The 22,551-nt window shown below is 38.5% G+C and overlaps 1 protein-coding gene across 4 annotated transcripts in view; it reads left to right on the top strand.

The window, feature by feature from the left end:
• Tnpo (transportin 1) overlaps positions 1-22,551 on the top strand; it is a 97,129-nt gene that overhangs the window by 37,259 nt on the left and 37,319 nt on the right. For all 4 annotated transcript variants that reach the window (XR_011394497.1, XM_070103880.1, XM_070103881.1 and 1 more), the window contains 7 exons: positions 177-379; positions 1,135-1,284; positions 11,036-11,197; positions 14,970-15,077; positions 17,022-17,180; positions 17,527-17,614; positions 20,104-20,202. Coding sequence is in view for 3 of the 4 variants with exons in the window: in XM_070103880.1 (XP_069959981.1) it covers positions 177-379; positions 1,135-1,284; positions 11,036-11,197; positions 14,970-15,077; positions 17,022-17,180; positions 17,527-17,614; positions 20,104-20,202 (969 nt within the window). In the remaining variant the exon portion in view is untranslated. The remainder of the gene's footprint in view (positions 1-176; positions 380-1,134; positions 1,285-11,035; positions 11,198-14,969; positions 15,078-17,021; positions 17,181-17,526; positions 17,615-20,103; positions 20,203-22,551) is intronic.

Below are 22,551 nucleotides of genomic sequence, written 5' to 3'. Positions count from 1 at the left end.
ATATTAATAGATTTGTTCAGTTTATGCATGCAATATACTAATAATTCAGTGTTTGGCTAAAAACATCTCTCCTGTATTTATTTTGAATCTTGTCAGTAGTTGTTCCACACACTTCTACTTAGCTGTACCTTAATAATGTATAATGTTTGCTAAGAGTTTTTCTTCCATTTTTTCAGGGATCCTTGCTCTGGGGGCCATTGCAGAAGGCTGCATGAATGGCATGACCCAGCATCTTCCTGAGCTCATCCCGTACCTGATTAACTGCCTTCAAGACAAAAAAGCTCTGGTTCGCTCAATCACCTGCTGGACCCTCTCCCGTTACTGTCACTGGGCCGTTGTTCTCCCTGACCACACCTACCTCAAACCTTTAATGTATGAGGTGTGTGTATATACATCTGGTTGATAAGTATTGTCAGGACTAATTGCTATTAGGTATTTTTGAAGGGATTTGGGGAAACCGGTTAGCCAGACTTGAGTCCTGGAGGTGGGAAGTATAGTGCCTGTGATCTGAAGGAGAGGAGATAAATAGCAGTTTTTTAACTAGTGTAGGCACGCCTCTGCAAGACAGTGATGGAGTAAACGATGATGAAAGTGTTTCTTCTATTTCGGGTCACCCTTGGTGGGACATGGTTGATATGTTAATAAAAAAATATTAATGGGTTTGGTATTTTTTGTCTTTGCTGCTTTGTTGTTGGGTACGATCTTGGGAAATTTTTTTTATTGGCTGAAAACACTAGTTATGTTCATTAAACGAAAGTTATTGTTGAGACTGATGCATAGCTCCTCAATGTAGCTGTGGCAAATACAGGGTCAGAGTGAGAAAGAACAAGTACAACAATAAATTATTTGTAGTAATGTTGGTAGAATTACCAACTATGTTAGGTAAAAGGATGTGCAGTTAATGAGATACTTTATTGTGGCAATGTTTTGCTCTTCAGGAACTTTATCAAGCCATTGCAACAGCTTGACAAAACTCTTGGAGATTGAAACACTGCCACAGTAAAATGTTGCATTCATTGCACATGTGACCTTTTACCTAACAAATTATTTATCCAGTGACAAATACGTAATTGCATAATCCCTAATACCAAATTGATATTCCATTTTCATCAGAAACTTTTTTTTTTTTTTCAGCTGCTAAAGTGTGTGTTGGACAGCAACAAGAGAGTACAAGAAGCTGCTTGCTCTGCTTTTGCCACTCTTGAGGAGGAAGCTTGCACAGAATTGGTCCCTTACCTGGCTGATATCCTCAAAACTTTAGTGTTTGCTTTCAAGAAATATCAGGTTGGTAGTTTGAATTAACACTTGACAGTCAAGTCAAGGTCATTGGTGATTTATTTCTCAAAAGTTGTTAGGGAAGAAAATAAGCTTATTTATGAATAATAAATATTTGTCACCCTGCCTCAGTGGGAGATGGCTGACTTGTTAAAAAAAAAAAAAAAAAAAAAAAAAATTGGAAAATATTGATGTAGAACTTCATTTATGGATTTAGAAAAGGCATATGATAGTGGATAGGAGAGCAATGTGGCAGATGTTACAAGTGTATGAAATAGTAAGTTACTAAATGCTGTCCCCTCAAGGAAGGTTCCTTGATGTTGGTGAGGGGCTCTTGATTTAGGGAATTGGATCTGTGCTCCAGTTCCCCGAATTAAGCCTGAATGCCTTCCACATACCCCCCCCCCAGGTGCTGTATAATCCTCCGGGTTTAGCGCTTCCCCCTTGATTATAATAATAATAATACTAAATGCTGTAAAGAGTTTTTATGAGGATAGCAAGGCTCAGGTTAGGGTGTGTAGGAGAGAGGGAGAATACTTCCCAGTAAAAGTAGGTCTTAAACAGGGATGTGTAATGTCGCCATGGTTGTTTAACATATTTATAGATGGGGTTGTAAAAGAAGTAAATGCTAGGGTGTTGGGGAGAGGGGTGGGATTAAATTATGGGGAATCAAATACAAAATGGGAGTTGGCACGGTTACTTTTTGCTGATGATACTGTGCTTTCGGGGGATTCTAAAGAAAAGTTGCAAAGGTTCGTGGATAAGTTTGGGAGGGTGTGTAAAGGTAGAAAGTTGAAAGTGAATATAGGTAAGAGTAAGGTGATGAGGGGATCAAATGATTTAGATAAAGAAAAATTGGATATCACATTGGAGGGAGGGAGTATGGAAGAAGTGAATGTTTTCAGATATTTGGGAGTTGACTTGTCAGCATATGGGTTTATGAAGGAAGAGGTAAACCATGGAATTGATGAAGGAAAAAAGGCGAAAGTATACTGGTACCAACTCTCTTATATGGGTGTAAAGCATGTGTTGTAAATGCTGCAGCAGGGAGGTGGCTAGAGGTAGTGGAGATGTCATGTCTAAGTGCAATATGTGGTGTAAATATTATGCAGAGAATTCGTTGTGTGGAAATTAGGAGGAGGTGTGGAGTTACTAAAAGTATTAGTCGGGCTGAGGAGGGGCTGTTGAGGTGGTTTGGTCATTTTAGAGAGAATGGAACAAAGTAGAATGACTTGGGAAACGTATAAATCTGTTCGGGAAGGAAGGCGGGGTAGAGGTTGTCCCCGAAAAGGTTGGAGGGAGGGGGTAAAGGAGGATTTGTGGGCGAGGGGCTTGAACTTCCAGCAAGCGTGTTTGTGAATGGAGACAAAGGGTTTTTGGGACTTGACGAGCTGTTGGAGTATGAGCATGGTAATATTTTGTGAAGGGATTCACGGAAACTGGTTAGCCGGACTTGAGTCCTGGAAATGGAAAGTACAATGCCTGCACTTGAAAGGAGGGGTTTAGGATATTGGCAGTTTGGAGGGACATCTAAACTGTTGTATCTGAGCACCTCTGATAAGACAGTGATTATGTATGAGTGATGGTGAAAGTGTTGAATGATGATGAAAGTTTTTTCTTTTTCTTTTTGGGTCACTCTACCTTGGGAAATGGCCAATGTGTTAAAAAAAATATCCTGTAATTGTTTTAAGTGATAGTAGGATTACTGGTGTCTCATTTTGTCTCCTGAACATGCAAGATTTCAGGTACAGTGGACCCTCAACTAACGCCTTTAATCCGTTCCAGAGAGCTAGCCTTTAGTCGAATTAGCCGTTAGTCGAATTAATTTTTCCCATAAGAAACGATGGAAATCCAATTAATCCGTTTGACAGCCAAAAGTATTAACAAAAAATATTTTTTTAAAGATTAAATATAAATATACATACAGAAAACAATGACAAATAAATATAAGGCACTAATAAAATGGATAAATGAATATTTAACACCACACTTACCTTTTTGATGACTTGTTGGTGTATAGTAGACACGGAGGTGGCAAGAGGAAGGCAAGCTTATTATACTTCAATATGACGCTAATATCATCTCTACGGCTTTTTTTTTTTTTTTTTTTTTTTTAAAAACAAGTCGGCCGTCTCCCACCAAGGCAGGGTGACCCAAAAAAGAAAGAAAATCCCCAAAAAGAAAATACTTTTATCATCATTCAACACTTTCACCACACTCTTACATTATCACTGTTTTTGCAGAGGTGCTCAGAATACAACAGTTTAGAAGCATATACGTATATACACAACATATCCCTCCAAACTGCCAATATCCCAAACCCCTCCTTTAAAGTGCAGGCATTGTACTTCCCATTTCCAGGACTCAAGTCCGACTATATTAAAATAACGGGGTTCCCTTATTTTTTTTTTTTTTTTTTTTTTTTTTTTCAACAAGTCGGCCGTCTCCCACCGAGGCAGGGTGACCCAAAAAAGAAAGAAAATCCCCAAAAAGAAAATACTTTCATCATCATTCAACACTTTCACCACACTCGCACATTATCACTGTTTTTGCAGAGGTGCTCAGAATACAACAGTCTAGAAGCATAAACATATAAAGATACACAACATATCCCTCCAAACTGCCAAGCCCCTCGCCCACAAAACCTCCTTTACCCCCTCTCTCCAACCCTTTCGAGGACGACCCCTACCCCGCCTTCCTTCCCCTATAGATTTATATGCTTTCCATGTCATTCTACTTTGATCCATTCTCTCTAAATGACCAAACCACCTCAACAACCCCTCTTCTGCCCTCTGACTAATACTTTTATTAACTCCACACCTTCTCCTAATTTCCACACTCTGAATTTTCTGCATAATATTTACACCACACATTGCCCTTAAACAGGACATCTCCACTGCCTCCAACCGTCTCCTCGCTGCTGCATTTACCACCCAAGCTTCACACCCATATAAGAGTGTTGGTACTACTATACTTTCATACATTCCCTTCTTTGCCTCCATAGATAACGTTTTTTGACTCCACATATACCTCAACGCACCACTCACCTTTTTTCCCTCATCAATTCTATGATTAACCTCATCCTTCATAAATCCATCCGCCGACACATCAACTCCCAAGTATCTGAAAACATTCACTTCTTCCATACTCCTCCTCCCCAATTTGATATCCAATTTTCTTTATCTAAATCATTTGATACCCTTATCACCTTACTCTTTTCTATGTTCACTTTCAACTTTCTACCTTTACACACATTCCCAAACTCATCCACTAACCTTTGCAATTTTTCTTTAGAATCTCCCATAAGCACAGTATCATCAGCAAAAAGTAACTGTGTCAATTCCCATTTTCAATTTGATTCCCCATAATTTAATCCCACCCCTCTACCGAACACCCTAGCATTTGCTTCTTTTACAACCCCATCTATAAATATATTAAACAACCATGGTGACATTACACATCCCTGTCTAAGACCTTCTTTTACCGGGAAGTATTCTCCCTCTCTTCTACACCCTAACCTGAGCCTCACTATCCTCATAAAAACTCTTAACAGCATTTAGTAACTTACCACCTATTCCATATACTTGCAACATCTGCCATATTGCTCCTCTATCCACTCTATCATATGCCTTTTCTAAATCCATAAATGCAATAAAAACTTCCCTACCTTTATCTAAATACTGTTCACATATATGCTTCAATGTTAACACTTGATCTACACATCCCCTACCCACTCTGAAACTTCCTTGCTCATCTGCAATCCTACATTCTGTCTTACCTCTAATTCTTTCAATTATAACCCTACTGTGTACTTTTCCTGTTATACTCAGTAAACTTATTCCTCTATAATTTTTACAATCTCTTTTGTCCCCTTTCCCTTTATATAAAGGGACTATACATGCTCTCCGCCAATCCCTAGGTACCTTCCCCTCTTTCATACATTTATTAAACAAAAGTACCAACCACTCCAACACTATATCCCCCCCTGCTTTTAACATTTCTGTCATGATCCCATCAGTTCCAGCTGCTTTACCCCCTTTCATTCTACGTAATGCCTCACGTATCTCCACCACACTTGCATTCTGCTCTTCTTCACTCCTAAAAGATGGTATACCTCCCTGACCAGTGCATGAAATTACTGCCTCCCTTTCTTCCTCACCATTTAAAAGTTCCTCAAAATATTCTCGCCATCTACCTAATACCTCCATCTCCCCATCTACTAACTCCCCTACTCTGTTTTTAACTGACAAATCCATACTTTCCCTAGGCTTTCTTAACTTGTTTAACTCACTCCAAAATTTTTTCTTATTTTCATTAAAATTTCTTGACAGTGCCTCTCCCACTCTTTCATCTGCTCTTCTTTTGCACTCTCTCACCACTCTCTTCACCTTTCTTTTACTCTCCATATACTCTGCTCTTCTTATAACACTTCTGCTTTGTAAAAACCTCTCATAAGCTACCTTTTTCTCTTTTATCACACCCTTTACTTCATCATTCCACCAATCACTCCTCTTTCCTCCTGCCCCCACCCCAGCCTATAACCACAAACTTCTGCCCCACTTTCTAATACTGCATTTTTAAAACTATTCCAACCCTCTTCAACCCCCCCACTACTCTTCTTTACACTAGGCCACCTTTCTGACAATAGTCGCTTATATCTCACCCGAACTTCCTCCTCCCTTAGTTTATACACTTTCACCTCCCTCTTGTTTTTGCCACCTTCCTCTTTTCCCATTTACCTCTTACTCTAACTGTAGCTACAACTAAATAATGATCCGATATATCAGTTGCCCCTCTATAAACATGTACATCCTGGAGCCTACCCATCAACCTTTTATCCACCAATACATAATCTAACAAACTACTTTCATTACATGCTACATCATACCTTGTATATTTATTTATCCTCTTTTTCATAAAATATGTATTACTTATTACCAAATTTCTTTCTACACACAGCTCAATTAAAGGCTCCCCATTTACATTTACCCCTGGCACCCCAAATTTACCTACTACTCCCTCCATAACATTTTTACCCACTTTAGCATTGAAATCCCCAACCACCATTACTCTCACACTTGATTCAAAACTCCCCACGCATTCACTCAACATTTCCCAAAATCTCTCTCTCTCCTCTACACTTCTCTCTTCTCCAGGTGCATACACGCTTATTATAACCCACTTTTCACATCCAATCTTTATTTTACTCCACATAATCCTTGAATTAATACATTTGTAGTCCCTCTTTTCCTGCCATAGCTTATCCTTCAACATTATTGCTACTCCTTCTTTAGCTCTAACTCTATTTGAAACCCCTGACCTAATCCCATTTATTCCTCTCCATTGAAACTCTCCCACCCCCATCAGCTTTGTTTCACTTAAAGCCAGGACATCCAGCTTCTTCTCATTCATAACATCCACAATCATCTCTTTCTTATCATTTGCACAACATCCACGCACATTTAGACTTCCCACTTTGACAATTTTTCTACTTATTCTTTTTAGTAATCTTTACAGGAAAAGGGGTTACTAGCCCATTGTTCCCGGCATTTTAGTTGACTTTTACAACACGCATGGCTTACGGAGGAAAGATTCTTATTCCACTTCCCCATGGATATAAAAGGAAAAGTAATAAGACCAAGAACTATTAAGATAAAATCAAAGAAAACTCAGATGAGTGTGTATAAATAAACGTGTACATGTATGTGTGTACATGTACATGTATGTGCAATTCATCTAATATGACAAACAATATAAACCCTTTGACTGTTTTCGACGTATAAATACGTCTTACGAGCCAATGTTTCTGACATATATACTCAATAATTCTAGCGGCTTCAAATCAAGTGGGAGAAAGCTGGTAGGCCCACATGTGAGAGAATGGGTCTGTGTGGTCAGTGTGCACCACATAAAAAAAATCCTGCAGCACACATTGCGTAATGAAAAAAAAAAACTGATCGTTTTTTTTGGAATAAAACGCCGAATTTGAGGTGTATTTTCGTATAGTATTTATCGTTGTATTCGCGTTTTCATGGTCTTAGGTGATAAAATGGAAAACATATTACAGAAATAGAGATGATTTTCATTACTTAGACGATGAAAACGACCTTGAAACTGAGCTCAAAGTAGCAGAAATGTTCGATTTTTACCAATGTTCAGGAGTAAATAAATCACACCACATGTCCAATACACGTCAACTGGGGAGTCTAATATTCTTTCACTAGTGCACTGATATTATTTATACCATTTTTACAATAATGCAGTAGTCTGCATAACAGTAAATTTTGTATTTTTTTGTATGAATAAAAAATCAAAATAGAAAGCAATAATAATATAAGAGGGGCCTAGAGATGTGACTAATGAACAGAGCATATGTTATTTTAGTGCCACGAATGTCTACCTTGTTTATTCTGGACCCTATTTTGAAATTGGCATCTTTTTTAGTTTGCGTGAAATTGGCCAAATTGCCAATTTCTGACCACTATATTGGGTAGTCCAAATTAGTAAATGGGAGGTGTCTTGTACTCAGCTGATAGATAAAATGGAGTACTAAAGAAATAGCTATGAGTTTGGTCAACTGGAACAATGGAATTGGCTGAAAATAGGGCTCAAAGTCAGCGAAATCGCCGATACGCATATGTCGCCGAGACAGCTAACTTCACGGGAGCATAATTCCATGAGTTTTCGACCAAATTTCGAACTTTTGGTGTCATTACCATCGGGAAAAGATTCTCTATCATTTCATAAGAATTTTTTTTTTCAAGAATTGAGCGACATAGAATGACAGTTTCAGAGAGGGGCCTGAAACAGTCAAAGGGTTAATAACAGAAACATGATATATACTCTAGAATGAATAAAATGTCATAATGTATGAGAGGAGTAAATGGTGTAAGTGGTGTTGTTGGGTTTAAGGGCTGCCACTGAAAGAAGCCGTGTTGGTGGAGGCTTCTACCGCCACCACCACCATCACACTTAATGTATGTAATTTATAAATAAGAAATACACCTACCATCTGAGTTCGGTTCCGAGGAACCGGTCGTAAGTCGAAATGGTCGTAAGTCGAACTTTACTACAGAATATCAACAAAACATTTTTGTAATGACTTTTATTTTATTGTTTTATTTTGGTATTTCATGTTTTACTTTACTTTTTATGTTGTTAGTACTGTATTTTATACTGTAAGGTTTAGGATAAACACTGTGTACAACACAAATAGTTGTTTATTTCCCAGAAATTTGGCAAAAAAAACATGGTTGTAAGTCGAGTGGTTGTAAGTCGAGCAGGTCGTAAGTCGGATGGTAGGTGTATTTACATTTTAATTTATAAAAAAGTTTATTCAGGTATACACAAGTGCAGTTATAGATTATCATACATAGCAGCATATATGTAAAGTACCCAGGATAACCCAAGTATGTCAGTGACTTGCGTATTTCCATTGGGGTCCTTTTATATTTACACTTATATTTACTTATATGTTTCCACTTTTATATTTACACATATCTTGGAGAAGATTTTAGTTTATTTAGTTAGTTTGATGGAGATGCTGGCAGAGGTTTAGGGTGGTGGAAGATAGCAGGCTGGCATATGTCCTGTGGATATACACACATCCAACAACATTGGAGAGTTACTAATGTGTCGTTTTTCTATCGCTTAACTTGCTACACTGTTAATTTTACACTTCATCGCTGGCTGGCACTAGCCTTTATCGATACCTGCTGCTTTTGTATCGTACATATCGTAGAATCACTGAATCACTGCAGAAGGCACATTCTCCCCTCTCTCTTCCTCCTCCACTTTGGTACTTTGCTACAAGTTTTTTCTTGAATTTTATTGTTTCTTTTCTTCTTTATCACAGGGCTGGCACTAGAAACTTTCTTAGGGCCCATGGTGGCTTAATTAGTAGTTACAAGCACTAAAAACAATGGAATAATTCAAAATATATATCATGTATGCATGGAATCGACTGCAACGACTTGTAAACAATGGTATACTGGCTATACATGGAGACTTGGAGTGGCTAGGTCCGTTCGGGGTGCGTGGACACATTCGGGACGAAAGCCTTTAGACAAGTTTTTTGGCGTTGGTAGAGCCAATGTTTTGACGCCAAAGAGAGCCATTAGTCGATTTTGGCGTTAGACGATGCTGCTGTTAGTTGAGGGTCCACTGTACGTCTTGCTACTTCTACTTACACTTAAGTCATATGAAACATACATGTACAAGTATATATATATACACACACACCCCTCTGAGTTTTCTTCTGTTTTCTTACTAGTTCTTGTTTATTTCCTCTTTATCTCTAGGGGAAAGTGGAACAGAATTCTTTATTCGTAAGCCATGCTTGTCGTAAGAGAATTAAAATGCCAGGAGCAAGGGGCTGGTAACCCCTTCTCCTGTATACTTTACTAAAGTTAAAAAGAGAAACTTTTGTTTTTCTTTTTGGGCTGCCCTGCTTCAGTGGGATATGGCTGATTTGTTGGAAGAACATCATCATCATTTTCTTCAGAGAAGTGAAGGCTACAAAAGTTTTGAATGTTATAAAATTATGAAGGGAAGGTGGGGTAAAAATCTGGAAGGTTAATATGAAATGTTCTGAAAGTCTGTGGTTATGTTGGAAGACATTTAAATATTTGTGGGAAGCATTTATTTGTGTCGGAGAGGAGGGAAGAAATGTAGGTGAAAGAATGTGAGGAGATTGATAAATTTGTTTGGTTTAACAAGCAGAACATTTATAGTTATGCATTGCTTTAAATCATAAAATGTTGGCAAACACAATCAGTTTCCTACAGTTATTACTGTTCTGCTATTGTTTTGACTAATTTGCTTTAATGGTGAAGAAATTATCACACTACAATCATGATTTGAAGTTAGTTGCATGCCAGAAGTCATTCCATAATAGGCCATAACTTGTAGCAAATTTCTTTCAGGTCACAAGTCATAGCAAATTTTAACATGGAAAAATATACAGGGTCCTTTGGCAGACTCCTTGATGTGGGAAGAGTAGGATTTTCAGTGCAACATAGGAGTTGAAGAGCAACTAATTGTATTGCAAGAGAACACTTGTAATTGATGTGATAATGTGTAAAGTACTGATGTATTCATCTAGGTGTGGTTACTGGGGTCAAGTCATAGTGCCTGGCCCTGCTTTTCAATTTGCCACTTCCCAGATTCTCTCACTCCTAGCCTTGTGGGCCTTGTTGTACATATTAAAACTTTGTATGGAGTCTGCCTCTTCTTCATAGAGGTCCTTCCACCTCCTGACCACCCTGAGACTGAAGAAATACTTCATGACATCACAGTGATTCATCTGTGTCTTTTGCTTCCAACTATGCTCCTGAGTACCTGTGTCTTGCCTCTCAAACAGCCTGTGACTTTCTGCCCTATCAATTCTTTTGAGTATTTTGTATATTATCATGTCTTCCCTGATCCTTCAGTTCTCCAGTGTTAGATTCATTTCCTTAAGTCTTCCCTCATATCTCTCACACCTTAACTCAGGCACTAGCATTGTAATAAATTTGATGCACAAAAATGCATGTGCACTGGCTTGGGAAAAAGTTGTATTTAGAACCTCCTTGATGCCAGTGAGAGGCTCATGATGGAGGGAATTGGGGCTGACTTTCCCCTGGATCAAACCTGATTATCTCCGATTCCCCATTTGCTGTATGTAGATTGCAGTACTTGGTATGTAATTGACTAAATAATAATAGACTTCATGATAGTGTATTAATGTACAGTTGTGTTTATATTGTCTATTCTTTTTCAGGCAAAAAATCTTCTAATACTATATGATGCAATTGGTACGCTAGCAGACTCTGTTGGAAACTACTTGAATAAAGAAGAATATATTCAGATGTTAATGCCTCCACTGATTGAGAAATGGAATGTGCTCAAAGACGAAGATAAGGATCTTTTTCCTTTGTTAGAGGTAATGATTTAATTCTCTAAACTATTTGGTCTAATTATGGTCTGCAATTGAACATGCCTTTGATTTAGTTCTAGACCTGAAATCATCCTGGTACAGTGGACCCTTGCATACCGTTGGCATCACATAACGTTAAATCCGCATACCGATACATTTTATCACTAAAATTTTGCCTCGCATACCGCTAAAAAACTCGCTCAACGCTATTTGTCCGAGATGCTTTTAATGTGCGGCCTGAGCCAGCTTCACATGTTCCGCCGGTGGCATTGTTTACAAGCCAGCCTCCGCGGTAACATCCAAGCATACAATCGGAACATTTCGTATTATTACAGCGTTTTTGGTGATTTCATCTGCAAAATAAGTGACCATGGGCCCCAAGAAAGCCTCTAGTGCTAACCCAGTGGTAAAAAGGGTGAGAAATACTATCATACCACAGTCAGCTGCTGCTGCACCACGGTCGGCTGTTGCTTGACCAGTCAGCTGTTGCTGGATCAGTCAGCTGTTGCTGGATCAGTCAGCTGTTGCTGGATCAGTCAGCAGTTGCTGGATCAGTCAGCTGTTGCTGGATCAGTCAGCTGTTGCTGGATCAGTCAGCTGTTGCTGGACCAGTCAGCTGTTGCTGGACCAGTCAGCTGTTGCTGGACCAGTCAGCTGTTGCTGGACCAGTCAGCTGTTGCTGGACCAGTCAGCTGTTGCTGGACCAGTCAGCTGTTGCTGGACCAGTCAGCTGTTGCTGGACCAGTCAGCTGTTGCTGGACCAGTCAGCTGTTGCTGGACCAGTCAGCTGTTGCTGGACCAGTCAGCTGTTGCTGGACCAGTCAGCTGTTGCTGGACCAGTCAGCTGTTGCTGGACCAGTCAGCTGTTGCTGGACCAGTCAGCTGTTGCTGGACCAGTCAGCTGTTGCTGGACCAGTCAGCTGTTGCTGGACCAGTCAGCTGTTGCTGGACCAGTCAGCTGTTGCTGGACCAGTCAGCTGTTGCTGGACCAGTCAGCTGTTGCTGGACCAGTCAGCTGTTGCTGGACCAGTCAGCTGTTGCTGGACCAGTCAGCTGTTGCTGGACCAGTCAGCTGTTGCTGGACCAGTCAGCTGTTGCTGGACCAGTCAGCTGTTGCTGGACCAGTCAGCTGTTGCTGGACCAGTCAGCTGTTGCTGGACCAGTCAGCTGTTGCTGGACCAGTCAGCTGTTGCTGGACCAGTCAGCTGTTGCTGGACCAGTCAGCTGCTGCTGGACCAGTCAGCTGCTGCTGGACCAGTCAGCTGCTGCTGGACCAGTCAGCTGCTGCTGGACCAGTCAGCTGCTGCTGGACCAGTCAGCTGCTGCTGGACCAGTCAGCTGCTGCTGGACCAGTCAGCTGCTGCTGGACCAGTCAGCTGCTGCTGGACCAGTCAGCTGCTGCTGGACCACGGTCAGCTGCTGTTGCACCATCAGCTGTTTCTGAACATGACTCGTCCCGAACCTGTCCGTCCAGCCTGAGCGCCTGCCTTGCCGTCATTGTTTACAAGCCAGGGTGGCCGGTTGCATGCATACATTCGATACATTTTGTATTATTCCATTATTTATAGTGCTTGTAACTGCTAAATAAGCCACCATGGGCCCAAAGAAAGCTTCTAGTGCCAACCCTGTGGTAAAAAGGGTGATAAATACTATCGTACTAGTCAGCTGCTGCTGCACCACAGCTGCTGCTGCACCATGGTCAGCTGCACCACAGCTGTTGTTGTTGCTGCACCACCATCAGCTGTATTACTCGAAGATGTGGAGAGTGTATTGTTGGTGTGGCTTAACGTGAAACAATTACCGAGAAACAATTAACCCCGGAGGGTTAGCCACCCAGGATAACCCAAGAAAGTCAGTGCATCATCGAGGATTCTCTAACTTATTTCCATTGGGGTCCTTAATCTTGTCTCCCAGGATGCAACCCACACCAGTCGACTAACACCCAGGTGAACAGGGAAAAATGCCTGGAACTAGTGCTCATATTGGTGAATTTAAAGCCAGCAAAGGTTGGTTTGAGAGATTAAAGAATCGTAGTGGCATACACAGTGTGATAAGGCCTGTTCTGGAAGAAAATGCCAAACAGGACCTACAGTACTCGGGAGGAAAAGGCACTCCCAGGACACACTGTCTCATCAGTCATTGCTGCATCTTCAATAAAGGTAAGTGTCATTTATTCTTCATTTAGTAGAGTAGTACATGCACAATATATTGTGCCATTTACTACTCTACTATTGTGCATGTATCCTTCTCTTTGTGTGTAGGAAAATGTATATTTCATGTGGTAAAATTTTTTTTTTCATACTTTTGGGTGTCTTGCACGGATTAATTTGATTAACATTATTTCTTATGGGGAAAATTCATTCGCATAACGATAATTTCGCATAACAATGAGCTCTCATGAACGGATTAATATCGTTATGCGGGGGTCCACTGTACTTCATAGTTTGGTAACTAGAGCAGAACTTTACCCTTATTACCAGTCCTCTATATTTCTAAGTTGCAGAGGTGCTCAGAATACAACAGTCTAGAAGCATTCACAAATAAAGATACACAACATATCCCTCCAAACTGCCAATATCCCAAACCCCTCCTTTAAAGTGCAGGCATTGTACTTCCCATTTCCTTGACTTGAGTCCTGGAAATGGGAGGGGTTTGGGATATTGGCAGTTTGGAGGGATATGTTGTGTATCTTTATATGTGTATGCTTCTAGACTGTTGTATTCTGAGCACCTCTGCAAAAACAGTGATAATGTGCGAGTGTGGTGAAAGTGTTGAATGATGATGAAAGTATTTTCTTTTTGGGGATTTTCTTTCTTTTTTTTGGGTCACCCTGCCTCGGTGGGAGACGGCCGACTTGTTGAAAAAAAAAAAAAAAAAAAAAAAAACTAAAAAGAAATTGGAATTTCTTCGAATGCAGTAATCTCGACACTTTTTTTTTTTTAACAAGTCGGCTGTCTCCCACCGAGACGGGGTGACCCAAAAAGAAAGAAAATCCCCAAAAAGAAAATACTTTCATCATCATTCAACACTTTCACCTCACTCACACATAATCACTGTTTTTGCAGAAGTACTCAGAATACAACAGTTTAGAAGTATATATGTATAAAGGTACACAACATACCTCCCCAAACTGCCAATATCCCAAAACCCCTCCTTTAAAGTGCAGGCATTGTACTTCCCATTTCCACGACTCTAGTCCGGCTATATAAAATAACCGGTTTCCCTGAATCCCTTCACTAAATATTACCCTGCTGACACATCCCATATATTATCTTGTTTTTGGGGTTCTTGATTTGCTGAATTTACTTAATTAGTACAGTATCTCATCATATGTTCATGTTACTATTGGAAATTCCTTAGTTACCTTTTTTTATTTTAAACAGTTTTCTCTATTTAAATTGGTATAAAATACCAACAGGTTGATGAGTTAAGAGATGTATGAAACAGTTGGGTATTTTTGTTGAAACATTTCACCCACATGGTAGGCTTCATCCGTCAGATATAGAAGAGAATGTATTGTAGGCAGCAAGAGTAGTGGCAAGGTAAAGATGATAGCCTGATTACGTCACAGAAGACTGAGAGTAGTTTTACTAAAAGAATGTTTGTTTTAAATCTTTAATAAAGCAATTTCATTCTGTTATCTATTAAGTTGTTCTGGTTTTAATAGATGTAATATTCGAAAGGTTTGTCTGTTACCATCCAACTTTAACTATTGTTGATGTTTAACATGTGATGCACAAGATATTAATATTACATATGCAATTTTATACACTTTCAGTGTTTGTCGAGTGTAGCAACAGCACTGCAGTCTGGATTCCTGCCATACTGTGGTCCAGTTTACCAGCGATGTGTGTCGCTGGTGGAGCAAACACTGAACCAGACAATGGTAAACTGATCTTTTATTTTCCATGTCTGGAGTATGTCATGCATTTTTAAATACATGCACCTAGAAATGCACAGGTTTACATTAGGAAAGATACCATGCAAACTTTTTCTTCCTTTACCACCCTCTTTACCTTGTGATCCCACCACTCTTCCACTTCCCACCTGCACCCAACCTCTTGTACCTACAAACTTCAGCTGTGTGCACTAGCATTACATTTTTAAATCTACCCTATATTCTTCATTCTCCTCATTATCTGTACTCTGTAGCCTACCTTTCTGCCAATAGGTGCTCATATCTTCCCTCTACTCTCTCCTTTAGTTCATTCGCTCGCACATCTTACTGATGTAATTCTCCTTATTCTCCTATAGCTACCAATAAATAATGTTCAGACATGCCACTGCAGAAAAAAAAAATGCACATAGTCTAGCAAAGTACTTGTTTTTTAACCCTTTCAGGGTTTCGGCCGTACTAGTACGGCTTACTCGCCAGGGTCCTTGACGTACTAGTACTCAGAAATTCTAGCGCCTTCAAATCTAGTGAGAGAAAGCTGGTAGGCCTACATATGAAAGAATGGGTCTATGTGGTCAGTGTGCTCAGTATAAAAAAAATCCTGCAGCACACAGTCCATACCCCCGGTCGGGATTGAACCCGCAGTCAGTCGTGTCATTACAATTTCTTGAGTCAGGCACACAGTCCGTAATGAGAAAAAAAAAAACTTTGACCGTGTTTTTGGATTAAAACAGCGACTTTGCATTGTATTTTAGTATGGTATTTATTGTTGTATTCTAGTTTACCTGGTCTCATTTTATAGAATGGAAGACATATTGCAGAAATTGAGATGATTTTTGACTAGTTTTACAATGAAAAGTACCTTGAAATTGAGCTCAAAGTAGCAGAAACGTTCGATTTTTTACCAGAGTTCAAAAGTAAACAAATCATGCTAAGCGTCCAATACACGTCAACTGGTGAGTCTGACATTCTTTCACAAGTGCGCCGATATTATTTATACCATTTCTACTCTAATGCAGTAGTCTGCATAACAGTAAATCTTCTATTTTTTGTGAATAAAAATTCAAAATGGAAAGCAAAAGAATGCAAGAGAGGCGTGGAGACGTGACTAATGAACAGAGGAAATGTTATTTTAGTGCCAGGAATGTCTTTCTTGTTTATTCTGGACCTTATTTGGAAATTGGCATCTTTTGAAATTTGTGTGAAATTGGCAAAATTCCTAAATTCTGACCACTGTATTGGATAGTTGAAATTGGAAATGGGTGGTCTCTTGTGCTCATTCGATAGAAAAAATGGATTTCTAGCAAACTAGTTATGATTTTTGTTGACTAGTACATTGGAATTGGCCGAAAATAGGGCTCAAAATGGGCAAAATCGCCGATGCATCAACATCGTCGAGACCGCAAACTTCGCGAGAGCATAATTCCGCAAGTTTTCTATCAGATTTCATACTTTTGGTGTCATTATGATTGGGAAAAGATTCATTTATCTTTTCATAAGAATTTTTTTTTTTTTTTTTTTTAAATTTGGAGGACCCTGAGAACAAGTCTGAGAGGGCCTGTGGACCCTGAAAGGGTTAAAACTAAGTATTATGGTACCTGCAGTGTTGCCAAACCTGTGTGTGTAGTTCAATTACCCCAGGCACTCTAAAGTTACCTACTGTGCCAGCTACAACAGTCTCTCCCACTTTAGTATTCATGTTCCCACAGCAATTTCTTTTTTTTAATGGTGGTTCAAAACTCCCTGAAGATTTGCTTAACACCTCCCAAAATCTCGTCCACACACTTCTCTTCCCCCGAAGTACATAAACAATTTGCTATACCTTCTCATTTCTCACCTTTATTCTAATTACCTAATTCCATGTACTTATGCATTAAAAAGTTTCTCTCCCTCTTTTAGTTTGTTGGATAATGTTGAATATTGTTTCTTTTTCAGGCACATGCACAGAGCCCAGGGCAATTTGAAGCAGCTGATAAGGACTTCATGATTGTATCGTTGGATCTCTTGTCTGGGTTAGCAGAGGGACTGAATGGTCATGTAGGCCAGCTGGTTCAGCAGTCTAATATTATGCAACTACTTTTTCAGGCTATGCAGGTAAAACTGTGTGTGTGTGTGTATGTGTGTGTGTGTGGTATGCATGTGTGCCTTTTGTCAGTGAAATAGTTGAAGCTTAGGCTATTGTTGATCTAGATGGGTGAAAGTTAGCCAGTTTGTATTAAAGTGCGTTGGTACATGTTTTGTTTTTTCTTGGATAGTTAAAATTTTTTTTTTTTTTTTAACTTCTAGGGCATTTTTATTAGTGATAAACTAATATTGTACCATGATTGCAGTTAGAAATGAAACCTCTCCTAATTTTTTGTGTACAATGTAAAGTTATGGTTTTATTTAGATGAATAAATCCCCAGTCCCTTAAATCTAACCCCATGAAAATTTCTAACAGGACCCCATGCCAGAAGTTAGACAAAGCTCCTTTGCACTACTGGGTGACCTGACCAAAGCATGTTTCCAGTATGTGGCTCCTTGTATATGTAAGTAGATAAAATATTTTATATAATCATTATTTTTGTACCAGATTTTGGTGAGTATTATGAAGTGTTGATGTAGTTTAAGTAAGCTTTATGTTATCTGTGATTGTTTTAACATCTTAGTTTAGTGCTTGACTAAATGTAGTTTTTGTGAATGAAAAGTTATAAAATACATTGCTTGATTATTAGGCATCTCAAAAAGGGCATCTTTTGATTCGTGGTGTATATTTACGTATTTCATGATGGAAATGCAATATGCGACTTCCTTGTGCTGTATTTATATGTAACTATTTGAATTGTGAAGCCTATGAACTTCTCAAAAGGGCTTGGGAATCACTGATGACAAGTGTGTGTTCATTTTTAGGTAACTATTGGTTGAAAATGGCAGATGTGTGTAAACAAAATCTGTTATGCCTTAGTTTCACTTGGAGATCACCCTCAAATGATAGTTATAGTAGAAAAGCCTTTAGTCATTTTAATAAACATGATTTATCCTTTTCTATACATCATTTTAAAACCAGTTTCTTACCTAAAGCCAGATTAGAACTAGCTTTTTGATTGACAGTTTCATTAACTAGGTTGTTGGTTCTGAAAACTGACATAAGATAAACAGTCTGGATGATAGTTTAAAAGAGGTATATTTTTCTTCTTCATGGGTTTATTGGTAATTTTCTGCATGTTTGATAGGAGGGTATATATGAAAAATAAAAGCTCTTTGTAATTATTTCTTGGTATATTAGCAGTTTGGAGGGATATGTTGTGTATCTTTATACGTATATGCTTCTAAACTGTTGTGTTCTGAGGACCTCTGCAAAAACAATGATTGTGTGAGTGAGGTGAGTGTTGAATGATGATGAAAGTGTTTTCTTTTTGGGGATTTTCTTTCTTTTTGGGTCACCCTGCCTTGGTTGGAGACGGCCAACCTGTTGAAAAAAAAATATATATATATTTGCTGAACTGTCTGCTTCTCAGATGATGTATATTGCACTTCCATGTATGTCTTCTAAGGAGGTACTTCAATATGGCCATCTTCATATGCATTGTGTGATAGTATAATTTGGTACAATGTTTTCAATGAGTTCATTTAATCTGTTGAAAGTTAGATTGGAAGTGTTACAAATACAGCATTTTGAATTTGGAACAAAAATGTGAATTTCATTGGATTTAGGATCAGACTGCAGAAAGCAGATAATTGGGTAGAATGAGAGTCGTTCCTAAAAAAAGATTTAACTGGTTTGCAGATTATAATGTAATTACCTGTTTGAGTTTACCTTAACCCTTTCAGGGTCAGAATCCCTGATCTGAAACTTTCTCTCAGGGTTGGAGAATTTTAAAAAATTTTTATATGATAGGGAATCTTTTTCTGAAGGTAACAAAACCAAAAGTACAAAATTTGATGGAAAATGTACGGAATTACTCTCAAAGTTAGCAATCTTGGTGATATTTACGTGTCGGTGATATTTCATTTATTTCACTATTATTCTTTCTAATGATTAAATACAAGAAGCCGCCCATTTACCTATTTCAGCTACCCAGTGAAGTTATCAGAAATTGTAATTTGGTCAATTTCACACTAGAGGATTTGGAGTATAGAAATTAAAAGGTGATGTGGGGTGACCAAGGGTATAATTCAGAATGCTGAGGAGGGATTGTTGAGTTGGTTTGGCTATGTAGAGAGGACGGACAGGGATGGGTTGATAGAGGGTGTATAGATGTGGGGTGGAAGGGAAGGGGGTTGTCCCACATTGGTTGGAGGGATGGGGTGCAAGAGGCTTTGAGTATTAGGGGCTTTTGTGAGTGTTAAATAGGAGTGAATGGAGAAGAGAGCTTTATAATGGATGTGCTGTTGGTGTGTGAGCAGAGAAACTTTTATGAAGGAATTCAAGGAAACCAGTTAGCAAGACTTGAGTCCTGGAGGTGGACAGTACACTTCTGGAAAGATGGATATTGGTGAATGTGTTGTTGTCTTTGGGTCACCCTTAGTGGGAGAAAGCCAAGGAGTTAGAATAAAAGTAAACAATAGGGAAATAACCTAAAATGTATTCATTTTGTTTTTTCTGCTTAATGCACCACATATTTCATGGTTTTACTGAATGGTCTGTCAAGAGATGTCATTGAGGGACTCTTGATCAAAGGAATTAGAGCCGTCCTTCCCTTGGATTATACCTGATTCTTAGAGCTGTATGACCCCTACAGGTTTACTGCTCTCCCCATGAATATATAATTTTACTAAATGGGGTTTTTCTTTTTTATACAAAGATTGTGCTTATGTTTTGTGAGCTTCTGAAGTTATAATGTGGAAAGTGGAGGCAAGTCTGGTTTTTATAATTTGTCATAATATTATACTTGCCACAAAAAAAATAGCTGTTTAGGGTCTTGTACATATTAGATGTGTTGTAGTTTACTAAGGGGGGCTGTTCTTATTATACATGTATCAAGTGTCATAATTTTAGTTGTATCGTGCCTGATATTTGTGATTGCTCTCTTTTCAGCTGAATTTATGCCTATTCTTGGTCAGAACTTGAACCCTGAACTGATATCTGTGTGCAATAATGCAACATGGGCCATAGGTGAAATTTCAGTGAAACTAGGTGAGTAAGAAAAGTTTTGAGTTCGTAAAATGTTTAACTTGTCTGAACACTTCAACAGATTTTATTAACATTTAAGATGGTGTAGCTATCTTATGATCATGTTCAGAATTAATTACGTGTCTAAAGTGTAGTAAAGATCTTTATATCTGTACGGTGTTTTCACAGTGAATTGGCTTTCCAGACTTTTATTAATGTGCCTTTTCTAATATCTGATGTGCTCTATAACCTTATTTTCCATAAAATGACTGGAAACTTAGTCTAAATTTTTACCTAGAATGTTTAGTCATTTTTAATGTAGCATGTTATGTGTATGCTAGCTTCATTGTCTACAGGATGTCCCTCAAGTTTGAACCAGTAGTGATAAATACGCAAGTTACTTAATTTGTTTATTATTTGGCGTGAATGCCATTAACATTTGTACAAATTAATTTCACAAATGATATTTGGAATGGTTAAACCCTTTCAGGGTCGTGACCCCTGCTTTCAGGGTTGTGACCCCTGCTTTCAGGGTCTCAAAATATATTTTCTTACGAAATGATAATCTTTTTCTGAAGGCAATGAAACCAAAAGTACAAAATTTGATGGAAAACTTACGGAATTATGCTCTCACATAGTGGTCTTGGTGATATGTACGCATTGGTGATTGCACTCTATTTTTCACCAATTCCATTGTTCCAGTCGACCAAACTCATAGCTATTTCACTAGTATTCCCTCTTATCCGCATGGGTCAGTAGGCCTGTTGCAGTGTTCCTTCTTTCTTATATTCTTATGTTCTTATTCTATTGAGTACAAGAAACTGCCCACTTACCTATTTTAACTACCCAATAGTGTTCAGAAATTGGTAATTTGGCCAATTTCACACAAAATTAAAAAAAATGCCAGTTTAAAAATAGGACCTAGAATAAACAATGTAGACATTCCTAGCACTAAAAAAAACTTCCTCTGTTCCTTAGTCATGTCTCCAGGTCTCTTATATTATGCTTATTTTCCATTTTGAATTTCTATTCACACAAAAAATACATAATATCGATGCATACCTAAGTGCATATTAGACTGGCCAGTTGGACTATTGGCAAAAATTTAACATTTCCACTACTTTGAGCTCAATTTCAAACTACCTTTGGTCCTGAAACCAGTCAAAATCATCTCTCTTTCTGTAATATATCTTCCATTCTGTGAAATGAGACCAAGAATACAATCTTGAAAACCACGCGAAAATACACTGCAAATTCGCAGTTTTAAACCAAAAGCATGGTCAGCTTTTTTTCTCATTATCCACTGAGTGCTACAGGATTTTTTTGACATGCACACTTACCACATAGACCCATTCTCATATCTAGGCCCAGATTTACTGCTCACAACTTAACTGTAGTAGTACTACAGGACCAACACTGGCTTCAAAGCCATAATATAATGGGACCAACACCAAAAGGGTTAAATTTAACGTGTATAGTTGTTAGTAACAGTCATTTTGATTAATGTCAGTTGTGCCTTTGTTGCCCCTCTGGGTGCTGACTTCTGGGATACCCTTTATGTATATGTGAATTTTTGTGTTGAGGATGAATTATACCTCTTGGTCTTCCCTTTTAGCTTTTGACTAATTGATTTGACATGTATTAAAGTAAAGGCGATTAGATAGGAGTATAAGAAGCAGGTTCTATATAAGAGGTTAAAAATAATTGTGATTGGGCTATTTTATGTCATGTGTTGAGATTTGAGGTAGGACCAAGAGCTGGAGCTCTGTCCCTACAACTTTTATAATAGGTTAAGGTGTTGAGAAATGAAGGGTAATTGTTTCTTAATAAAAGCTGGTCTTATACAAGGATGATTGTAGTGATGTTTGTATGAATGGGTTGTAAGAGAAGTGAATGCTTACATATTTGGGAAAGGTCTATCAAGTGAGACACACGAAGCTTTCCGTTGAGTGATTGTGTACAAATAAGAATTATACATTGTGATGATGGAATTAGGAAGGGGTTGTAAATGAAAAGTTTAATGTGAATACAGAAAAGAGCAAGATGATGAAAATAAGTAATAGGATAAATAAAAGATTGTAGGTCATATCAGTTGGTGGTTGTATGAAAAGGAGATAAATAGATGCGAGAGAACATCAAAGAGGCAGCAGCAAACACTACAGCCTCTTTAGAGGCTATCTGCTGAGAAACTTTGTTACTGAGTTGAGAAATTGGGAATAATATCAAGAGGAGAAATGTCAGTCTAATGGTGCAGATGCTTTTATATGGATATTGCAGCAAAGTGGAGAGTGTTTGAGTCTGTGGAAATGTGAAAGGTCAATTTAGGACATGAATATGTTACAAGATGGTGTATTATGCAAAGCCTAACCTAGG

Source organism: Cherax quadricarinatus, chromosome 88 (assembly GCF_038502225.1).
Source record: "Cherax quadricarinatus isolate ZL_2023a chromosome 88, ASM3850222v1, whole genome shotgun sequence".
Taxonomy (NCBI): domain Eukaryota; kingdom Metazoa; phylum Arthropoda; class Malacostraca; order Decapoda; family Parastacidae; genus Cherax; species Cherax quadricarinatus.
Note: the sequence above shows the minus strand (reverse complement) of the source record. Positions and strands in the feature narration are given on the sequence as shown.